The following is a 21,848-nucleotide window of genomic DNA, read 5'->3' on the forward strand; positions in this document are numbered from 1 at the left end:
TTAACCCAGTAAACCACCACACTACTTCTTCCATTCCTGCGACCTGTCTACTTCATTCTCCACCACCACCACCTCATCACATTCAAGAAGCATTCAGGACCACTTGAAACACCATAGCACACAAGGCTTCAGACTAAGTGCTGGAAAATGGAATCAGAATAGATTGGTCAATGCAGATACAATGGGCTGAAGTGCCTCTTGCTGTGCTGTAAAACTCTATAACCTCAAGACTCATCAGACCCTCCCAGATCACCATAGGGGTGGAGGTCACTCGGGGAGTGGAGGTGACTGATATCTCTGTTTAACAAAACAGAGAGATCTGCACATGCGTGTTTGCTCCCTCTATTGTCAATTGCTGGCTTTCTGGCAAGGTTAGGCCCATCCCTTTCCCAACTGGCAAGAAACAGATTTAGAATTTTTGAACAGCAAAGGATTAAATTTATGACCAAAAAAGTGGACCTGAAACTCTCCTGCTTTCACACTTGTTTGGGACTCAGAATATTTTTGATAAGATCGTCTTAATGCTATAAGATAGTGGGCACTCCAAAACCAACTCTTCCAGTAATATGAATCAGATATTAGGTCAGCAAAGTTTTGTGCCTGAGTTTTGGCACAAGGAGGTCTCCCTTGGTTGTTTGTAACCCAATACCCTGCACTGCATGTTACAGCAGTATCAGGCAACCTAAAAATGAAATAAGTTACTTTCTGTTAACTTCAAAAAAATCCACCATTAAAATGCTTATATTAAATTGTTGTTATAAGAGTAACAAGATCCTGAAACATGACACCATGAACTAAAGAGAAAGTGTATTCGCACATGTAGCTTATCTCAATGTTCAATATAGAGTTTACTTGGGATGGAACGTCTTTGGAGTGTAAATTCAACTTTCACTGCATGATGCAATGTGACTCCGCACCCAAAGATATTGGGCATGAAAGGTTCTCATCTGAAATGTGTCCCCCCGCAACCAGACCCCCCCCACCCACCTCCCCCAGAAACCTAAATTATTCATGTAAAATTGACGAAACGCTTGAATTAATCCCCACTTAATGTCCATCTCTCTATAAACAGGGGGAGATAAAACAACAGATGAAGGCCTAAATAATCAGTCAAGTCATACAAGAAAAGGCTACAACATCAGTTAGGATTTGAAAGAGAAAAATGGGGTCCTTGTGCATGAGTCGCAAAAACCCAGCTTGCAGGTGCAGCAGGTGGTCAGGAAGGCGAATGGGATGCTGGCCTTCATAGCGAGGAGGATTGAATATAAAAGTAGGGAGGTCTTGCTGCAGCTGTATAGGGCACTGGTGAGGCCGCAGCTGGAGTACTGTGTGCAGTTTTGGGCGCCGCACCTGTGCAAAGATATTTTGGCCTTGGAGGGAGTGCAGAGGAGGTTTACTAGGCTGATACCGGAGTTGAGGGGGTTGAGCTATGAGGAGAGGCTGAATAAACTGGGCTTGTACTCGTTAGAGTTTAGAAGAATGAGGGGAGATCTCATTGAGACGTATAAGATGATGAATGGGATGGATAGGATAGAGGTGGAGAGACTCTTCCCGCTCAAAAAAGACAGTAGGACTAGGGGGCACAGCCTCAAGATAAAAGGGGGGGCGGTTTAGAACGGAGTTGAGGAGGAACTTCTTCACTCAGGGGGTGGTGAATCTCTGGAATTCTCTGCCCGTTGAAGTGGTGGAGGCTGCCTCGCTAAATATTTTTAAGACGCGGGTTGATGGGTTTTTGATAAGAGAGGGGATTAAGGGTTATGGGGAGAGGGCGGGAAAGTGGAACTGAGCAGCGACAGATCAGCCATGATCTTATTGAATGGCGGGGCAGGCTCGAAGGGCTGGATGGCCTACTCCTGCTCCTATTTCTTATGTTCTTATGTTCTTATAGGTGGCTTTCATCGGGATTAAGAGATAATAAAGACTGAAAGATAGTTGGAAGTTATCTTGTTTCAAGTAAGAGCATCCACTGATGTCAAAAAAGGGGGAAGAGTTCTTGATTTATTATTACATGAAGATAAATTACGTTGATTGTATTAGGTGGGTCTGATCATGCATATAATCGTGACAAAGTAGAGCAACTCACAGAATGGCATCATCTCTTGACTTATCTAATGTTTTCTCGGACACCTTTGGAAGAGATGAGGGAGGCACATGTGGATTTGTGAAAAGTCATCACCCAACTGGAGCAAAAGTAAGGTATAACTGTTGTGACCTTGGGTTACACTAATATAAAAGTGGAGATATCAGAGTCAGTCAATGACCTGTAAGATGCACTGACCATTGAGGGGAATACGTATATCATACTCATGTACTCAAATGGGCTTTTGGTCGATAGTAATGATCTCAACATTAATGTTTCACAACTAACTATTCATATCTGTTTGATTAGTTATTTCAAGCCTTCTCAATCTTTTATTTTCTGATTAAATTGAATAAATCTCTTAATTTTAATTTTAAACTCATCCTTCTAAACTTCATCAAATATAAACCCAGGCTCCTCAATCTCTCCTCATATGACAAAACCTTCATTCCTGTGGATTTCCCTCTATAATTCTGTTTATAATCTGAAAGATTAGCCATAGAAAATGTAGTAGAATTTAGGCTCCATAGCTGGCTACTACCACCTCCTCCCTCCCAGGCGCTACCTAACCCGTTCCTGAGAATTGGAACTCTTGTAGGAAAATCTCTTCAACAAGCCACATCACATTAACATGCTTGTAGAGGCCACTGGCATCTGTGACGAGAGCCATTGTAATAAGGGAGGTTTTACCATATTATCTAGCAATTGGAGATTGGGAATTAGTGCTCGAGCCCCAGTGTTTTGAATAGATTGGCTTTAGTTAACAAGGTTGATGGGTTCACTACTATGAATATCTTTATTCCAGTTCTTGAAATCTCCATTGCCTCCTGCATTTCATTGCAAAGGGGGTGTGGCTTATGGCTTAGTGAGAGAGATGTTCCATTTCCCAATGAGGTGGATTAGGTCATAGACCTGAGATATTAACAATTCTGTTTCTCTCCCCACAGATAATGTCAGACCAGCTGAATACTTCCAGCATTTTCTGTTTTTAATCCCATTTCCTTTCCTGGCTGAGAGCAGTGGTATACATCAATCGCCTGACTGTCAAGAGCCAATTTATAATTCATTTGCTTTTATTGTGATGTCTGCTCAAAATTCCACATGTTCAAATGAGATCAAATGTAATTCAGGCTATGATCAATGAGACCTCTCTGACCCTTGTGTGTATTAACTTGTAGAAGGTTATGACCTTGCTACACAATGTGAATCATTAATTTCTCTGGATACAAATTCTGCTGATAGGTTTTGTAAGTTAGCCACTACCCTAGCCCCTCATCCCACACCATCAATTTGAGAAGTTGGTGATAAGCATTTTTATTTCCCCGTTGCTCCAGTTGTGCTAATGCTGCTTACACAATGCTGTTAGATAGCAGGTTCCAGATGTCTTTCAAAGAACAAAGAGAACAAAGAAAAGTACAGCACAGGAACAGGCCCTCCAAGCCTGTGCCAATCATAATGCCTGAACTAAAAAGAAATCTTCTGACCTTACTCAGTCCTTATCCCTCTATTCCTCCCTTTCCATCCAGATGCCTCTTAAATGTCGCTAATGTGTCTGCTTCCACCATCTCCTCTGGCAGCATGTTCCAGGCGCCTACCACTCTCTACATAAAAAACTTACCCCACAAGTCTCCCCTAAACTTTCCCCCTCTCACCTTGAACCTGTGCCCCCTTCTACTTGATATTACTTCCATCCTGGGAAAAATCCTCTGATTATCCACCCTGTCTTTGCCTCTCATAATTTTGTAGGCCTCCGTCAGGTCTCCCCTCAGCCTCCATCTTCCCAATGAAAACAATCCTATTTTATTCAACCTCTCAAAATTATCTCCGATTGCAATGGGACCTTGATGAATTGGGCCAGTGGGCTGATGAATGGCAGGTGGAGTTTAATTTAGATAAATGCGAGGTGATACGTTTTAGTAGATTAAATCAGGGCAGGACATAGTCAGTTAATGGCAGGGCGTTGGAGAGAGTTACAGAACAAAGAGATCTAGGGATACATGTTCATAGCTCCTTGAAAATGGAGTCACAGGTGGACAGGGTGGTGAAGAAGGCATTCAGCATGTTTGGTTTCATTGGTCAGAACATTGAATACAGGAATTGGGACATCTTGTTGAAGTTGTCCAAGATATCGGTAAGACCACACTTGGAGTACTGTGTACAGTTCTGATCAGTTCTATTATAAAAAGGATATTATTAAACTAGAAAAAGTGCAGAAAAGATTTACTAGGCTGCTACCGGGACTTGATGGTATGAGTTATAAGGAGAGGCTGGGTAGATTGGGACTTTTTCCTCTAGAATGTAGAAGGCTGAGGGGTGATCTTATAGAGGCCTATAAAATAATGAGGGATATAGAAATCATAGAATCCCTACAGTACTGCCTTCTGAGCCAGAGTACGTACTGGTGGGCACGGAGCCCAGGACACTGATCAATCATACTTTTGTATCATGTATGCTGTTCAGGCTTTTTAATGGAATTGTGGCTGGATCTATCCAAGCAAGTAATCAACATTCCTTCACACTCCTGACAAGCCTTGTAGATGGTTAAGAGGATTGAGAGGTCAGAAGGTAAACCACTCATCACCAAGTACCCAGCATGCGCCCTGTTCTTGTTAATCTGGCTGCTTTCAATGAAGCTTGCTGTGTGGTAGCTTCAAGATGTAGATGGAGGGGAACTCAGCAATGACAGTGCTATTGAAAGTCAGAAGATAGGAATGGGATTAGGCTATTCAATTCCTTGATACCAACCATAATTAATCAAATTAATTCCATTTTAATAAGCAGTATTCTTAGCTGCAGCTGATCCATCACCCACTTGCGAAGGGGAATTTTACAATTTACACTACACTTTGTGTAAAAACGTGCCTTCTGATTTCATCCTTAAACAAAACCCAGCTCTAATTTCAAGCTTGTGACTCCTTGTTCTCATTTGTTCCACCAGCAGAAATAGCTCTTATGTGCATCATTTTAATGCCTGAATTAAATCATCCCACAATCTGTCATAATTTAATCCTTTAAACTAAGACTGGGATGGGGGTTGGAATTTTGCTTGTTGGAGGCGATGAGCTGCAAGTGCTTGTGTGGTGAAAATGTTACCTTGCACATATCAGTCCATCCTGAGTATTGTTCAAGTCCTGCTGGCTGCCTTAAGCACCTTCATTCTAAGCACTGTGAATGGAACTGATTGGTGTAGAATCATCCTCAGTCTCATTCATGTCCCGATGACTGAATGTAAATCATTGAAGTTTGGGCTGAGCACCAGTCATCCTGTGTTTGTTTGAGTAAAACAGTTGTCCTGATGAACAGTTCTGTGTTGTGGGTCCCCCAGGAGCTCAGCTGAGTTCACAAAGACTCTTTACGGTGAATGGCTGGGAGAGACGTTGTGCCTTTTCGTTTGCACTCATTTCTCTCTGATTCCCATGCAAAAATGAAGGTGCACGAAACCACTTTGCCATCCAGTCCCTTTTGACTGGGAAACCTTTTATTTACAAATTTGCTTCCACGTGCGTGTGCTGTTATTGCTGGTGAAAATCACACATCAAATAAAACAAGTGATGAACCGACATGTCACACATTTGAACCAAGAGTGGAAATGTTAATGGCATCTCAGAACCGGTCAGTTTTTAAACCATGTGACTTTAGATAGGAGAGTTAAGAGACATGTGACGCGATCAGTGTGAGACAGGAATACGAGTATGCATCAGAGATTGCCGTGGGAGGCCAGTTTATTGGTGCAAAGCATGACAAACAAAGCACAGCAACTTAATTGGACACGGTAGATATTAGTCATGTGACACGGTTACAGTAGGAGTGAATTCTAACCAAGGGTTGATATTAATTTTGCTGTATGAAAACCCCTGGAAGTAACAAAGTGACAATTAATTCAGAATGGTGTGAGATTCTGTACATTCCACATGATGAATCAGGAGAGCCTTTAAATACATATAGGGCACGGTCTTACTGGCCGTTCACAGCACGCTCCCGCTGCAACGAGATCAGACAATTTGGCAGGCCAGCCAAATCTCGGTTCCCTGCAGCAGGGCGGGATAATCCCACCGGCGTGAACGGTGGTAAGAGGTTACTACTGCAGCTAGTTAAAAAGGTACGTTTTCTGCAAAACCTTCACCGATTTGTCTTCATGCTCACACAGTTACAACAATTCCTCTGTAAACATCTAGACCTTTTTGTGTCCTTTACAAAAAAAAAACTAAAGAAGAGATTCCGTGCTTTAGTGTTCCTGCCCCATTGCTGGTGAGAAAGTAATTCGCGTTACCATAAAATCATAGGCTGGGGAGTTTGCTGATCATTATAATCAGCTTTTACTAGGAGCAGTAAGCAGAGTAATCTCCCCTTAAATGATTTTGAGGGTTAAGATCTTTTCCAGCCCTTCCAGCCAATAGAATCTTCCGGTCACAACGATGAGAACCTCCCACAAAGGGTTCCCCAGTGGCGGGACGGCGAGCTACACAAGAGGCTGTAGACATCAATGGGACTGGAAGATCCCACTGATGGCAATCAGCCTTCACTACTGGAAAACACACTGCAGGAAGGCTGGAAGATCCCACCTGTCATCTAATGAATACATGTTGTACTGAGGAACAGACTAAGATTGACTTCCCCCCACCCCCAACTCAAAATACTATTTACTACATAAAGCTTTAACTTGTAATGTAATTGTTCACTGCGGTTCAACCTAAGTTTACAACAAGTTGCTACCTTGAATCATCTTTGCATTACTTTCTTCTGCCAACTTTTGAACTCTTAGGTGGCTCTGCTGGTTGAGAGGCTTCTGCATGTGGGGAAGTCTTTTGCACTGGGGGTGGCTGAACTCCCCTTTTGATCACTGGTATCTCCTCGCCATGTTTATAGACACTTACAGTGACATCAATTGTCTCGCCGCCGTATTTGTTCCTGACGTTAATGCCGTATTTTCCTGAATCCTCCGTGGTGACGCCTTTAATTGTCAGGGAAGCATATTTTCCCTGCTCGAGAGTTGCAATGTGGTGATCGTTCAACTCAAGGTCTTTGTCATTCTTGAGCCAGGTCACGTCAGGAGTCGGATCCCCGAACACAGTGGAAGTAAGGCTCAGTGTCTGGAACACAAAGCAAAAGCCAAGTTAACCCTTTCAAAAATGTAATGCTTTTTAAGGTCACACTGGGGGAAAGGCTGAGGCCCTGCTTTCCAAGGGATGAGAGTGAGTCAAAAATAAACTTATCGTTGACAACCCAACCTGGCCTCATCTTCTGAAATTGAAGCAGCCAGTGTTTGTGCTGGAATCAAACTGCACGTATGACAAGATCCTGTTATGTTGACATTACAACAGTGTCTTTTTGGTTGTCATTAATGTGGCAACCAGTACACATAGCTGGCAATAATAAGAAAGGATCAGGGCGTGCATCAGTTAAAGAGATTGATGGAAGGTTGTCTAGCAATTTAATGAATAGTTTTGGAAAGTAAGTGCGTTCAGTGTCACTCCTCTTGGGCCATATTCAAAATCCTCAGGCCCTTTATTACTACATCATAGAATGATGAGCACAGCAGGCGGCCATTCAGCTCAACATTCCTGTACTTGCTTTTTACAAGGACTATTCAATTACTCACATGCGCGTAAAAATTATTCCCTCTCAAATATTCAATTTCCTTCTGGAAGATATTATTGACTCTGCGTTAATCATTCTTTTAGATAGTACATTCCAGATCATTATAACTGACTGCATAAAAAAAATGCTATGTTACGTTTTGTTTTTGTCAATTATCTTATGTGAGCATGCTCTAGTTTCTGAACTTACTGTCAAACTGTATCAACAGTCTCTGTTGTTTGAACATCTCTTTAAATCTCCAGTTAACTCCTCCCTTCTCTAAACAGAACTATCCCAGCTCCTCTAGTTGCTCTGTGTAACCAAAATCATGACGTGAAGATGCTGGCGTTGGACTGGGGTAAACACAGTAAGCAGTCTCACAGCACCAGGTTAAAGTCCAACAGGTTCATTTGGTAGCAAACACCACTAGCTTTTGGGGTTTGTCCCTTCGTCAGATGAGACCTAACTGAGTTTCACCTGACGAAAGGGCTAACCCCAAAAGTTAGTAACCAAAATCTGCCATCCCTCCTACAAATCTTGTAAATCTTTTTTTGCCCCTTCTCTAATGCCTTCACATCCTTCAGTGGCATACCAAACAGGCCGTAATGCTTCAGCTGATGCCTGACAGTCTTGTTTAAATGTTTAACATAACTTCCTTGTTTGTTTTTATTTATAACACCAAAGATCCCGTGTGCTTTTTGAACCAACCATTTTAACTGATCCTTCAACCTTCAAAAATTGATGTACACAATTTGAGGTCTTTCTGTTCTTATACACTTTTACAGTTGTCCTACATGTTTCCTCTCCTTATTCTACCTTCGAAAATATGTCATTTGAAACTTCTCTGCATCAAATTGTATCTGCTATGCGTCTTCTCATTTCACCTGTCTATGTCCTCCTGAATATTGTTACATTCTTCCTGTACTATATTTCCAAGTTTTGTATAATCTTCAAGCTTTGTAATGTTTACCTGTATAGCCAAATGATGAATATATGTCAAAATGACATGTAGTCTTGATACCAATCTCATGAGAGTACCACAGTATACTGTCCTATGGACTGGTAAACAGCCATTCGCCAGCACCTATGGCATTCCATCCCTCGGAACACTACCATCACCCCCTCAGTTCCACAGTGTAGTGGTAGAAGTCTGACTTTGGAACCTGTCCGCTGTTTAAATCTGTTTGAGATCTGAAGGAAGTATGACATCCAGAGTGCACAGTAGCATTTTTAGCAATAACAACTTGCATTTATGTAACATCGTCAACATTTTTGGGTGTGTGATCAGACAAATGCTGACTTCAGCCAAAAAAGAAGTCAGGGCAGGTTATCAGAGGCTTGACAACAGAGAGAGGTTTTAGGAGCATCATTGAGAGAGAGAGAGCTGGTGAAGTGAAAAGGTTTACGGAGGGCAATCCTGGCCTTGTCTCCCAGACAGCTGAATGCATGGGCGCCAGTGGTGGATTGATGGAAACAGTGAGTGGACAAGAACCCAATAGTGAAGGAATGCAAAGTTCTTAGATTTAAGAGGAGGAGTGATACCATGGAGGCATGGTGTCAAGCAGCTTTTTCAATGAGTGAAAATAATATTTAATGCTGAAGCAGTGAAAATGGATTTGGATTATGATTTGCTCTTACCTTGCCTTCCATTATAGTTACCACATCCGGCAATCCTCCTAACACTTTGCCACGATCTATAATGGGAAAATCAATGACAACTTAAGCAAGTCAAATGATTCATAGAAATCAAAATCATAGAAATCCTACATTGCAGAAGGAAGCCATTCAGCTCATCAAGACTGCACCAACAACAATCCCACATATTTACCCTCTCTAACCTATGCATCCCAGGACACTAAGGGGCAATTTAGCATGGCCATCACACCTAACCCCCACATCTTTGGATTGTGGGAGGAAACTGGAGCACCCAGGGCAAACCCTTGCAAACATGGGAGAACGTGCAAACTCCATGCAGACAGTGACCCAAGCCGGGAATTGAACAACTATCTTTTTAAAAAGCTATTTAATGAGAAGCTTGGCACAAATTTGAAATAACGTTTTTAATAAATAGGAAAATCAGACTCAGTACTTACTCTTCTCTGCAAAAGCTGCCGCTCTGAAAATGAGAATTAAAATATTTAATAAAGTTGAATTGTTAAAACTCGAGGACTTATGTAATATTTCTGCCAGTGTACTTTCAGCTAACAAAGACAAACGTTAATGAACGCATTCCATTTGAAAGCATTCCAAAATTGCATGATCTGAAATTGAAATTTACATGCACCACACAGAAACTTACTTCAGTCTTTGGAATTCAGTGTAAGCTTCAGCATAAGCTGCAGGTTAAATCAGAAAGAGGTTTCAGACTAACATACAATAATGTATCTGCAAACTCATCAAAGTTTACACAGGTTCATATCTGATGTACATTTAGGTGTACTTCTTAACTTTACAAAAAAGTAAACCACTTGAAGCAAATTACCCTGATTGCGCTGCTATGTGACATGGATTAAGTTACTGTGAAATTTAACCAAACTGGACCAGTTATTGATTTATTTCCATTTGTTTCACATACAAGTATGAATTCCCCGTTATGGCCATGTTCCACTCCACAGAAAAACAACATTCGACCACCCCGCAACCCCCAGCCTTGCAAGTTACTAGGTTGTCTCCATCTTCCCTTTCCTGCCCAAAGTCCTAGAACAGCCTCTTAAATCTGTGCCCATCTTTCCAGGGCCTCCCTTCCACTCCATCCCTGCCATGGTGCACAAAGCCTGCTCTTACTAAAACCTCAAATGTCACCCTGTGTGAATAAGCAATGGTAAACTATGGAGGTGATTCTCCAAAAAAAATTCAAAGTGTTGGATTTGCATAAAAGCTGGAGTAAATCCCATTGTTTTTTTTCAGTGGGAGTTTCTAAATGAATCTCCCACATTCACATGAATCATGTTAAAATTCAGTGGGGGTGGTGCCTATTTCCTGGCAGAGAGGCCAGCAGCATCACTCTGATCGAGCCATTGAGCACACGCTGATCTGTCAGTGCCGAGATTGGTGCATGCGCAGTAACCCTGCACTGCTGACCTCTCGATCCCTGGCCAGTCCCGCAACCCTGTATCACTGCCTCCCCGACCACCAACCACCCCCCCCCACCCCCACCCCCCGACCCTCCTGCCCACCTACGCCATGGCCTAGTTGCTGGCCCCCACACAGCTTTCTGTTTTTGTTTCAGATAAGTCACAACATATTTTGCTTTTATCTAAATGAAATTGTGGCTTTGAAAGAAGAATGGAAACATTTTCCAAGGCAGTTAATATCTCACTGATAGGAAATATGAATAGTGCACCACCGTTAATCCATATCTTAAATAACCTTTAATTAAGAAGAATCCATTTATTTGATGTTCATTTTTATCATTTGTGTGACTTTAACATCACATTCTGAATGAGCAACTTACCCTCTCCAGAAAGGTCAAGATATCGCTTGTGAGAGGTTTTGCCATCAAAAATCTCCATCGTGTATTTGCCTTTATCTTTGTCAGTTGGCTCACAGATCTGCATCCAAACTTGGTCACTGCTTCCTCCAATTCTCATCTTTTCAGACGATGCAATCTTTGATTCTCTAACCGGAACAGAGCACAATATTTCTAAGGCATTCGCACAATGCAAACAGGTGACCTATCATAGCAAGCCTCCATGTGTAGACAGGAATTGATGTTGTACGCCTAACCATTCATTCAGATTCTACAAAGTAGTATTGCCAGAGAGAATTACACAGGAAAGGATGGCGTTTGTTGCAGTACCAATTAGACATGTCCAATAATATGGCACTGTTGAAAAATAATCAATGTGCTCAATTTAAAAAAAAATTACACTTTTATTAATATTATTGTGGAACTCCACATTTCTGACAATCTATGGTAATCTGTGGAAAACTGTGGTGCAACTAGGTTGACCCACAGTGAGTGCACTAGAGTTGCCGGACCTTTTCTAAAAATCTCTGCCCCAGTTAAGCATCAGTTCTGCAAAAATCAATCCCATGGACCGTGCAGCAGGCGACGGTGCAGAGGGACCTCGGGGTCCTTGTGCATGAGTCGCAAAAACCCAGCTTGCAGGTGCAGCAGGTGGTCAGGAAGGCGAATGGGATGCTGGCCTTCATAGCGAGGGGGATTGAATATAAAAGTAGGGAGGTCTTGTTGCAGCTGTATAGGGCATTGGTGAGGCCGCAGCTGGAGTACTGTGTGCAGTTTTGGGCGCCGCACCTGCGCAAGGATATTTTGGCCCTGGAGGGAGTGCAGAGGAGGTTTACTAGGCTGATACCGGAGTTGAGGGGATTGAGCTATGAGGAGAGGCTGAATAAACTAGGCTTGTACTCGTTAGAGTTTAGAAGAATGAGGGGAGATCTCATTGAGACGTATAAGATGATGAATGGGATGGATAGGATAGAGGTGGAGAGACTCTTCCCGCTCAAAAAAGACAGTAGGACTAGGGGGCACAGCCTCAAGATAAAGGGGAGGCGGTTTAGAACGGAGTTGAGGAGGAACTTCTTCACTCAAAGGGTGGTGAATCTCTGGAATTCTCTGCCCGTTGAGGTGGTGGAGGCTGCCTCGCTAAATATTTTTAAGACGCGGGTTGATGGGTTTTTGATAAGAGAGGGGATTAAGGGTTATGGGGAGAGGGCGGGAAAGTGGAACTGAGCCACAACAGATCAGCCATGATCTTATTGAATGGCGGGGCAGGTTCGAAGGGCTAGATGGCCTACTCCTGCTCCTATTTCTTAATTCTTGTTTTCCTGCAAAGCGACAGAAACTGGGTTCATTGCATTGGTGTCTTGTGGCAGTTCAAACTATTTAGTTTCCTCTAAGCTGTTTGTGACATTTTTTCATTTATTCATGGGATATAGGTATCACTGACTGGCCAGCATTTTTGCCCATGCCTAGTTGAGAGTCAGTCACAATGCTGTGGTTCTGGAATCACAGTTAGACCAGACCAGGTAAGGTCAGCAGATTTCCTTCAATGAAGAACATTAGTTCCAGATATTTTTTACTGAATTCAAAATTCCATAATCTGCTCTGGCGAGATTCAAACTTGGGCCTCCAGAACATTAGTGGAGTTTCTGGATTAATAGTCTAGCAATACTACCACTAGGCAATTGCCTCCCACTGCTGCAATGCTGCCAGAGTTGTGGCTTCTCTGATCTCTCCCAGATAATGTTCTAGTAGATGACCTATGCAGCCTCTTCAAGGCATTGACATCCTTCCAATTGTCCGGTGCCTCGGAATTGGGCAACTATTCCAGTTGTAGCCTAACCAATGACTTATAAAGGTTTATACACAACTCTGTTATAAAGTCGAACTTTCTGCGTTCCTTTTAAACAGCCTTATCAACTTGTCCTCCCACCTTCAAAGATTTGTATATCCCAAGTCTGTCTTTTTCTGCAGTCCATTTAAGATTATACTAGGTATTCAAGCAGTCGTTTCATACTACAAAACATGAGTATTGCTGAAAAAACTGACGTATCGAAGCTTTTCTTTGTGCACTCATCAGGACATTCATAAGAGTACCAAATGTAAAGGGAACAATAATTTATTCTTCATGAGAAAAGAGTGCTGATTGGGTTGGCAAGTGGATGCAGATTGATAGAAGTGTTGCGGTGGAGAATGCACCAGTTAACTGATGATTGACAGTTGGCTGCCAAGCTTTGTTCAAATTCAAACGAGGCAGGTTGACTCTGGGTGGTCAAGGCATTGCCCTGGGGAATTCACCAGAGAATGGCTGTCATCTGTTCTGTTAAGTACAAATTATTGTTCCCTTTACATTTGATATTCTTGTGAATGTCTAAAGATTAGTGGTAAGCCGGAGGATTGGGAAAGTTTTAGAAACAAACAAAAGATGACCAGGAAAATAAAATGGAGGGAGAAGATAAACCATGAGTGTAGACTAGCAAGTAATATAAACAAGGACAGTAAGAGCTTCTTTAAATATATCAAAAGGAAGAGAGAGGCCAAAGTGAACATAGGTCCCTTAGAGAATGAGATTGGGGAAATAATAATGGGGAACCTGGAAATGGCAGAGGAGTTAAATAAATACCTTCTTAATAGAATCCTACAGGGCAGAAAAAGGCCATTTGGCCCATCAAGTCTGCACTGACCACAATCCCATACAGGCCCTATCCCCATAACCCCATAACCCCATGCATTTACCCTAGCTAGTCTCCCTGACACCAAGGGGCAATTTTGCATGGCCAATCCACCTAACCTGCACATCTTTGGACTGTGGGAGGAAACCAGAGCACCTGGAGGAAACCCACGCAACACAGGGAGAACATGGAAACTTCATACAGACAGTGACCCAAGACGGGAATCAAACCTGGTGCTGTGAGGCAGCATTAATAACTGACCTTTTGTCAATTTTCGTGGCAGAAGATACTAATAACATACAAAAAAACTAAATAATCAAGGAGCAAAAGGGAGGAAATACATACAATAACTATCACTAGAGGAAAAGTACTAGGAAAACTAATGGGGCGAAAGGTTAATATATCTCTTGGACCTGATGGGTTGCATCCTAGGATAGTAAAGGAAATAGCTACAGAGATAATGGATACACTGGCAGTAATCTTCCAAGAATCCTGGAAAAGTCCCAGAGGATTGGAAAGCTGCCACTTCAACATCCTTATTCAAAAAGGGAGGAGAAAAAAAACTGTAGGCCAGTTAACTTAACCTCTATCATTGGGAAAATGTTAAAGTCCATTATAATGGATATAATTGCAGATCATTTAGAAATACATTTTATAATCAAGCAAAGTCATGGTTTCATCAAAGGGAAATTATGCCTGACAAATTTTTTAGAATTCTTTGAGGTTGTAATGAGCAGGATAGATAAAGGGGAATCAATAAATGAAATATACTTAGGTTTTCAAGAAGGATTTAATAAGATATCACACCAAACACTACTTAATGAGGTAAGCGCCTATGGGGTTGGGGTAGTATTTCAGCACAGGTAGAAGATTAGCTAGCTAATAGAAAACAGGGATAAGAGAAGCATTTTCAGGATGGCAATCTGTAACTATTGGAGTGCCACAGGGATCATTGCAGACGCAAATTAATGTATTATTTCCAAGTTTGCAAATGACACAACAATAGATGGAAAGGCAAGTGGTGTGCATGACACTAAGAGCCTTCAGAGGGATATTGATAGATTAAGTGAATGGGCAAAAACTTGGCAGATGAAATATAATGTAGGAAAATGTGAAGTTATACATTTTGGAAGGAAGGAGCTGAATATTACTTAAATGGAGAAAGACTGCAGGAAGCTGAAGCATGGAGGTGTTCTTATGCATAAATGACACCCCTTGCTGCGGGGAAACCTGTGCCAGGGGTGTGCCATTGGCAGGACTATACGATCCCACTGGTGTAAAAGTCAGCAAGATATTGGCATGATTTTTAGTATAATCCATATCATTACTGACAACTTGGTCTTGTATATTAGGCTACCTATAAAAAATCTATAGAACAGTAAGTTTTTTGTCAAGAAATTCATTTTGGGTTTTCAAATGATTCAACTGATCAAGTGTTTGAGTTGAGGTAAGCACTGCAAGTCTACATAGTTACAATATAGTGTTAAGCACTTACTTCCTAAACACTCCACTGATCTACTTATTCCAAAGTAATTACAGTTTTACCTACTTGTGGTACCAGAAAACTTTCATATCCTCCATGTAGTACTTCAAGAAGGACTGAATCCTGATTCCTTCTGGAGTGCATTTTATCTTCAGTTCGGAAGCAGACAGCCCTGAAAAGTAACACAGTTTAAAACTAGTGCATGCACACATATATTAGGTTGGTTGTGAAGATTCCTTTGGCTCATGTGAAATACTATACAAAGTAAAATAAGAAGTATCAAAAACTTATGATTTACCCGGGGGATTGTCACATTTTGAAGTGTTTGGGATAATATTTCTCTGTTCATAATCAACGATTGTATTTGTAAATAAATACTGTGATATACCACACAGTATTTATAAAATGCAATAGCCACCTCTGGTGGCAATAAAAGCAAGCCCACGCAGGCATTTCCATTGACACATAATGGATGTATAACAGGGCAGGGCATATAAATCACTAAAATGGAGTGTCAAAGTTTAACTTGGAAATATAATCACTTACCACTGATTTTGCTCAATTCATGGACAATTTCTTCATACACTGAAATACAGAACACATTCCATTTTCTCAGTTTATTATACATCTTGTGAATGCTTAGTACAAAAATATGAAATTGATTTCATGTTTTCCAAGGCAGTAATCCATTTAATTAATATGTTAACTGTTCATTTGCAAACATTCACTTAGGCATAACTTCCAAGGTCAATGTCCTTACATGATTGGAAAGGAACATACGGCACATAAAATCATCGAACCATAACCACGCTGAAAGATCGCCGTGTCAGTGCCGACTCTCTGCAGGAGCAATTCACCAATTGCTACTGCCCCACCTTTTCCCTATAGTCTTACAAATCTTTCCACTTCAGATAAAGATCCAATTCTCTTCTGAAAGCCACAATTGAATCCGTCTGCACCAAACCCAAGTGCTGTGGTCCAGTTTCTCACCACTTAGTATATAAAAAAAGGTTTTTCCTTATTGTTTCTTTTACCAGTCACTTTAAATCAGTGCCCTCTGGTTCTCGATCCATCCGCCCAAGGAAATAGTTTCTCGCTATCTATTCTGTCCAGACTCATTGATTTTGAATATCCGAATCAAATTTCCTCTCATTTTTCTCTTCTCCAAGGAAAACAGTCCCAGCTTGTCCTGTCTATCTATATAAATGAAGCTCCTCATCCTTGGAACCATTCTTGTGAAACTTTTTTGCATCCTTTTGCCTTTGTATCTGTGGTAGCGTGGCCCCTTTAAGGGATGATCCTGCCCAGGCCATGTGACTGGGCTAGAGCCAATGGAGTGTGAGCTTGCAAACCTGGGCCAAGCTGGGTGAGGATGTGCCCTCCCAAAGTTGAAGAAGTTATGTCTGGTGGCCTGGCATTGACTGAAAATTTGAGTGCAAAAGTTGTCAGACTCAAAGTGTTTGCTCCACCAGTGAACAAGCACCTTTGGGAATGGCCATGGTTGTGGCTTCATCTGGATATTGCTGGACATTTTTTGGGACACATGACCCTGATCTTAATAAATACCACTCTAGGCAAGACTCTCCGCATCATGACTCTCAGAAAGGGGACTGGTGATTTGCTTTGGATGACCTCGTGTTGGCGTGAAACATTGGTGGCAGACCTGCCTGGGTGCCAGGGAGAGTCATAGAGAAGGCAGGCCCAGTCTCATATAGGGTGGAGGCACAGGACGATCGGGTTAAGAAGCATGTTCACCACTTAAGCAGTGAAGTGGAGACAACTCCAAGTGTGACCTGCATCAAGTTCGCATGTACCAGCCTGTGAACAAGGTAGAGACAAAGCAGCCTTTGGCTTCAGTGGCTGAGGCAGATGATGAAGCCAGCAGGTCTTAAATTCAAAGGTGGCTATGGACCTTGTGTCATTGGCTGCTAAAGAACTCCTGACACAGTTATGGCATTCTGCAAGGGTCCGGAAGTCTCTGGACTGGCTGACGTTACGTTACTAACTGTCCCTTACTGAAGGTGTCCCTTCTGTAATATTGTCGTTTTTCTGCCTATGGGTTATTATTTTTCTTTTCATTTTATCATAGGTAGTCTAAAAGTTAGGAGGGAATGTGGTGTTGTGACCTCTTAAAGGGGCAATCCTTCATGGGCCACATGACTGAACCAGAGCACATATCCTGGGCCAATCAGAAGCAAGGGGATGAACCTGGGGCTGGAGGGCCTCACTTGGACTTCAAGTGATGTTCGGAGTAGATTTGTATTAGTTGTGCTGTTGAACCCTTCATATATATCTCATTGATAAATCTTTTATGGGGGAAAGGCAAATTGTGCGGAGGGTGTGGAGAGTCTGCAGAAGGATCTAGATAGGCTGGGCGAATGGGCCAGGAAATGGCAAATGAAATTTAATGTTGGCAAGTGTGAGGTGGTCCACTTTGGTAGGAAGAATGGTAGGAAGGACTATTACTTACGTGGCGAAAAACTGCAGCAGGCGACGGTGCAGAGGGACCTCGGGGTCCTTGTGCATGAGTCGCAAAAACCCAGCTTGCAGGTGCAGCAGGTGATCAGGAAGGCGAATGGGATGCTGGCCTTCATAGCGAAGGGGATTGAATATAAAAGTAGGGAGGTCTTGCTGCAGCTGTATAGGGCATTGGTGAGGCCGCAGCTGGAGTACTGCGTGCAGTTTTGGGCACCGCACCTGCGCAAGGATATTTTGGCCTTGGAGGGAGTGCAGAGGAGGTTTACTAGGCTGATACCGGAGTTGAGGGGGTTGAGCTATGAGGAGAGGCTGAATAAACTAGGCTTGTACTCGTTAGAGTTTAGAAGAATGAGGGGAGATCTCATTGAGACGTATAAGATGATGAATGGGATGGATAGGATAGAGGTGGAGAGACTCTTCCCGCTCAAAAAAGACAGTAGGACTAGGGGGCACAGCCTCAAGATAAAGGGGAGGCGGTTTAGAACGGAGTTGAGGAGGAACTTCTTCACTCAAAGGGTGGTGAATCTCTGGAATTCTCTGCCCGTTGAAGTGGTGGAGGCTGCCTCGCTAAATATTTTTAAGAAGCGGGTTGATGGGTTCTTGATAAGAGAGGGGATTAAGGGTTATGGGGAGAGGGCGGGAAAGTGGAACTGAGCTACGACAGATCAGCCATGATCTTATTGAATGGCGGGGCAGGCTCGAAGGGCTAGATGGCCTACTCCTGCTCCTATTTCTTATGTTCTTATGTTCTTATTTATTTGCCACATTAAGTTGCCTTGATTTATTTCAGTATCCTTCTTAAACTGTTACCAAAACTACAACTCCAGTCAAACTTGAATCAGTTCATCACAACTTCCTTGTTTTTGCATCCTACATTCCTATTAAAAAGCCCAGGATCCCACCTACTTTATGAACCATTCTCTCCACCTGCCACTTTTAATGATGTGTACACATATACACTCACTCCCTTTGCTCCTGCACCCATTTTAGAATTGTGTCCTTTAATTTATACTGCCTCTTCCCATTTTTCCTAGCAAATTGAATCAGTTCACACTTTCTTGAATTAAATTTCATCTACCACTGATCCACCTCATCCCACCAGCCTTTATGTCTTCTTGAAGTTTAAAACTCTCCTCCTCACAATTCACAACACATTGAAGTTCTGTGCCAAGTTTAAAGACTAAAGAGGTTATTTTCTGTGGTTGTACCATTGCCTATGAACCTGAGCTGCTGGCAGGACCTATTGTAGAATCATAAGCAAAACCTCACTGGCATCTTAAGTAAAGTAAATATAGTTATGGTTTATTTTACTTGTTATTTGAAAATGTTTAAATAATAGAGCAGATGTCTGGATGCAGGTCAACAGGAGAAATGGAAGGAGATGCAATTACTCCTGTAATAACTCAGGAAATGATCAGTGTTTTACTTTATAAAGCAAAAGTTGAACCTCAAGCTTGCTGTACATTTACACATGTCCCATTTCGGATGATAGAATACTGAACCCGCTCAGGGGCCCATTTTATAAAACACTCGGGGCACGCGTTCCACTTGTTTAGGTCATTATCCCTTACCATGGGAACTCATATTCTGTGTGTGCTACTGGCGGGTTAATCAGGTATTTCCCATGTAAGTCCTGGGATGGGTGGGGGGAAGGGGAAGGATGGTAATCACACCTTCCCACCTCCTTGCACTCCCGCTTCAGCAGGCTTTTAACATGGGGAGGGAACTATGCAAATAAAGTTTTCCATCCAAAATGAAAGGATTCTGTCCAGTGATAATTACACATGCTGTGAATTATACAGCTGCAAAAAGGCTGGGCCAGAATCCTGAAAAATCTGCTTGATAAAGATAAGCAAACTGATACATATGTACCTTTGCCAGCCACCTCTAATACTGTGATATCCTGCCCTTTGTCATCTTTCAGTGTCATCTTGTACTCGCCCATATCCTTTTTAGAGAACTAAAAATAAAAGAGATTCTTCTGTTAGAAACTTGCAAATGACTTTACACAGTGCTGCAGTGTCACTGGGCATTGTAGTTGTAACACATGATATCATACAATTAACAAATAAAACTCCAATCCTCACTCCATCATTCTCCATAGGAGAGAGAGGCATCACTCTGTAAAGGATGTAGGAAAATGGAGAAGTCATTCTGGAGCATTCTATAAGTGCATGACTGGCATTTCTTGGAATCAGTCATTTGACCAGTTGATGCCTGGCCTGTGAGATCAGAGCAAACACGCTATAGCCAAGTCTCCTAGTATCCATAATCATTAAACTCTGGACATAAGTTGGGAAATGTGTTTCCAGACCTCACACACACTCATATAAACCTCTGATGGGCTGATTTCTGTTCTCCTGGAGTGACACTGAGCTCAGTGTCAAGGATTTGGCCTGGATATGCAGCAATTACCTGGATACTTAGCCAGGAAATGTTACGCTGGTGAATTCCTAGTCAAGCTCAGAGTTTCGAGTCCATGGACTTTTCTATCGTTCTGTCGGAGGGTCGAATGACTGGAAACATTAACTGTGTTTCTTTCTCCACAGACACTGCCAGACCCGCTGAATTTATCCAGCATTTTCAGTTTTATTTCAGATTTCCAGCATCCACAGTATTTTGTTTTTATCCTCTTTGACCGTATCCTCCTACATTTGCCTGTCTTCTGCAGTGACGGTGATGCTGATCCATCACAGCTGCAGAGGGGTCCATCTGCTTGATGCTGGACCTAATTTTGTTTCTTTTATTTACCTCCATTTTGAAACACGATTTCAATCCCCGACCTGGCTTAGCAGTGACCACTTCACCTGATTGGGTCAGCCCATTTGCTTCTTTAAATTGGATGTAAAGCCAATCATTACTGAGTCTATCCTGCTTCCAGTAAGTGCTGGGTCAGGATCTCCACTGGGGCTCCCGATATCAGGGTTCTGAAGCTCACAAGTTAAATCTGCACATGGTGTTATGAAAATGCATGGAGACTTTTTTTTCCACCCAAGCTGCAATCAATTACGCTTTTACTTGGGACAGCACGGTAGTACAGTGGTTAGCACTGCTGCTTCACAGCTCCAGGGTCCTGGGTTCGATTCCCGGCTCGGGTCACTGTCTGTGTGGAGTTTGCACATTCTCCTTGTGTCTGCATGGGTTTCCTCCGAGTGCTCCGGTTTCCTCCCACAGTCCAACAATGTGGGGGTTAGGTTGATTGGCCATGCTAAGAAATTGCCCCATAGTGTCCAGGGATGCGTAGGTTAGAGGGATTAGTGGGTATAATATGTAGGGATATGGGGGTAGGGCCTGGGTGGGATTGTGTTCGGTGCAGACACGATGGGCCGAAGGGCCTCTTTCTGCACTGTAGGGTTCTATGGTTCTGTGGCATGGTGGCACAGTTGCTGTCTTACAGCACCAGGGACCCAAGTTCAATTCCAGCCTCGGCTGACTGTGTGGAATTCGTACATTCATCCCTTGTCTGCGTGGGTTTCCTCCAGGTGCTCCAGTTTCCTCCTCCAGCCCAAAGATGTGTCTATCACTCACTTAATGAAGGGGCAGCGCTCTGAAAGCTTGTGCTACCAAATAAACCTGTTGGACTTTAACCTGGTGTTGTGAGACTTCCTGCTGTGTACTATAGGTATGGAGCAGAATATTATGGAGTTGGGATGAGTTCCCTCACCCACCCCTGTGGAGGCTGCCACTCCATGGCAGCTCACTTCACAGTCATGAAGCACTGGCTAAACGTGGGCAGAATGGAAAGCCCAAACCTCACTGGTGAGGAAGTCCTGCCCTCAGAACCTGCAGCAGCAACAGCACATTAGTGGGCACTGCCAGCACAGCAATGGGGAACAGGAAGCAGGTCTGATGGATCCCTAGAAACAGGTCAGGTTGGGGGTTTTAGGTAGGGAGAACTTGGACAAATTAGGGAGCGGTGCAGGGGTTGGAGGTGGTGGGTTTGAGACAGCAGGTGAGTAGGCAACCCACAAATGGCAGCCCTCGAAGATAGAAACGTCCCTCCCATTCCATCCCATTCCCTCCCATGTCGTGAAGATTTTTGTTTCAAAGGACTACCCACTCCTGCCAACCATTTTGGATCGTGTATTATTGAAG

At 42.7% G+C, this 21,848-nt stretch overlaps 1 protein-coding gene across 1 annotated transcript in view; it reads right to left on the minus strand.

Annotated features, from left to right (window-relative positions):
• Window positions 1-5,773: 5,773 nt before the first annotated feature.
• The window catches only part of myom2b (myomesin 2b), a 95,297-nt gene continuing 79,222 nt past the window's right edge, over window positions 5,774-21,848 (minus strand). The window contains exons 30-37 of the mRNA XM_080192043.1: window positions 19,626-19,713; window positions 15,822-15,860; window positions 15,342-15,447; window positions 11,112-11,275; window positions 9,957-9,993; window positions 9,751-9,773; window positions 9,296-9,351; window positions 5,774-7,170 (exon numbers count right to left, since the gene is read on the minus strand). Coding sequence (XP_080048169.1) covers window positions 6,811-7,170; window positions 9,296-9,351; window positions 9,751-9,773; window positions 9,957-9,993; window positions 11,112-11,275; window positions 15,342-15,447; window positions 15,822-15,860; window positions 19,626-19,713 — 873 coding nt within the window. The 3' untranslated portion in view covers window positions 5,774-6,810. The remainder of the gene's footprint in view (window positions 7,171-9,295; window positions 9,352-9,750; window positions 9,774-9,956; window positions 9,994-11,111; window positions 11,276-15,341; window positions 15,448-15,821; window positions 15,861-19,625; window positions 19,714-21,848) is intronic.

Source organism: Carcharhinus amblyrhynchos, chromosome 7 (genome assembly GCF_965287045.1).
Source record: "Carcharhinus amblyrhynchos chromosome 7, sCarAmb.v2.hapA, whole genome shotgun sequence".
Taxonomy (NCBI): domain Eukaryota; kingdom Metazoa; phylum Chordata; class Chondrichthyes; order Carcharhiniformes; family Carcharhinidae; genus Carcharhinus; species Carcharhinus amblyrhynchos.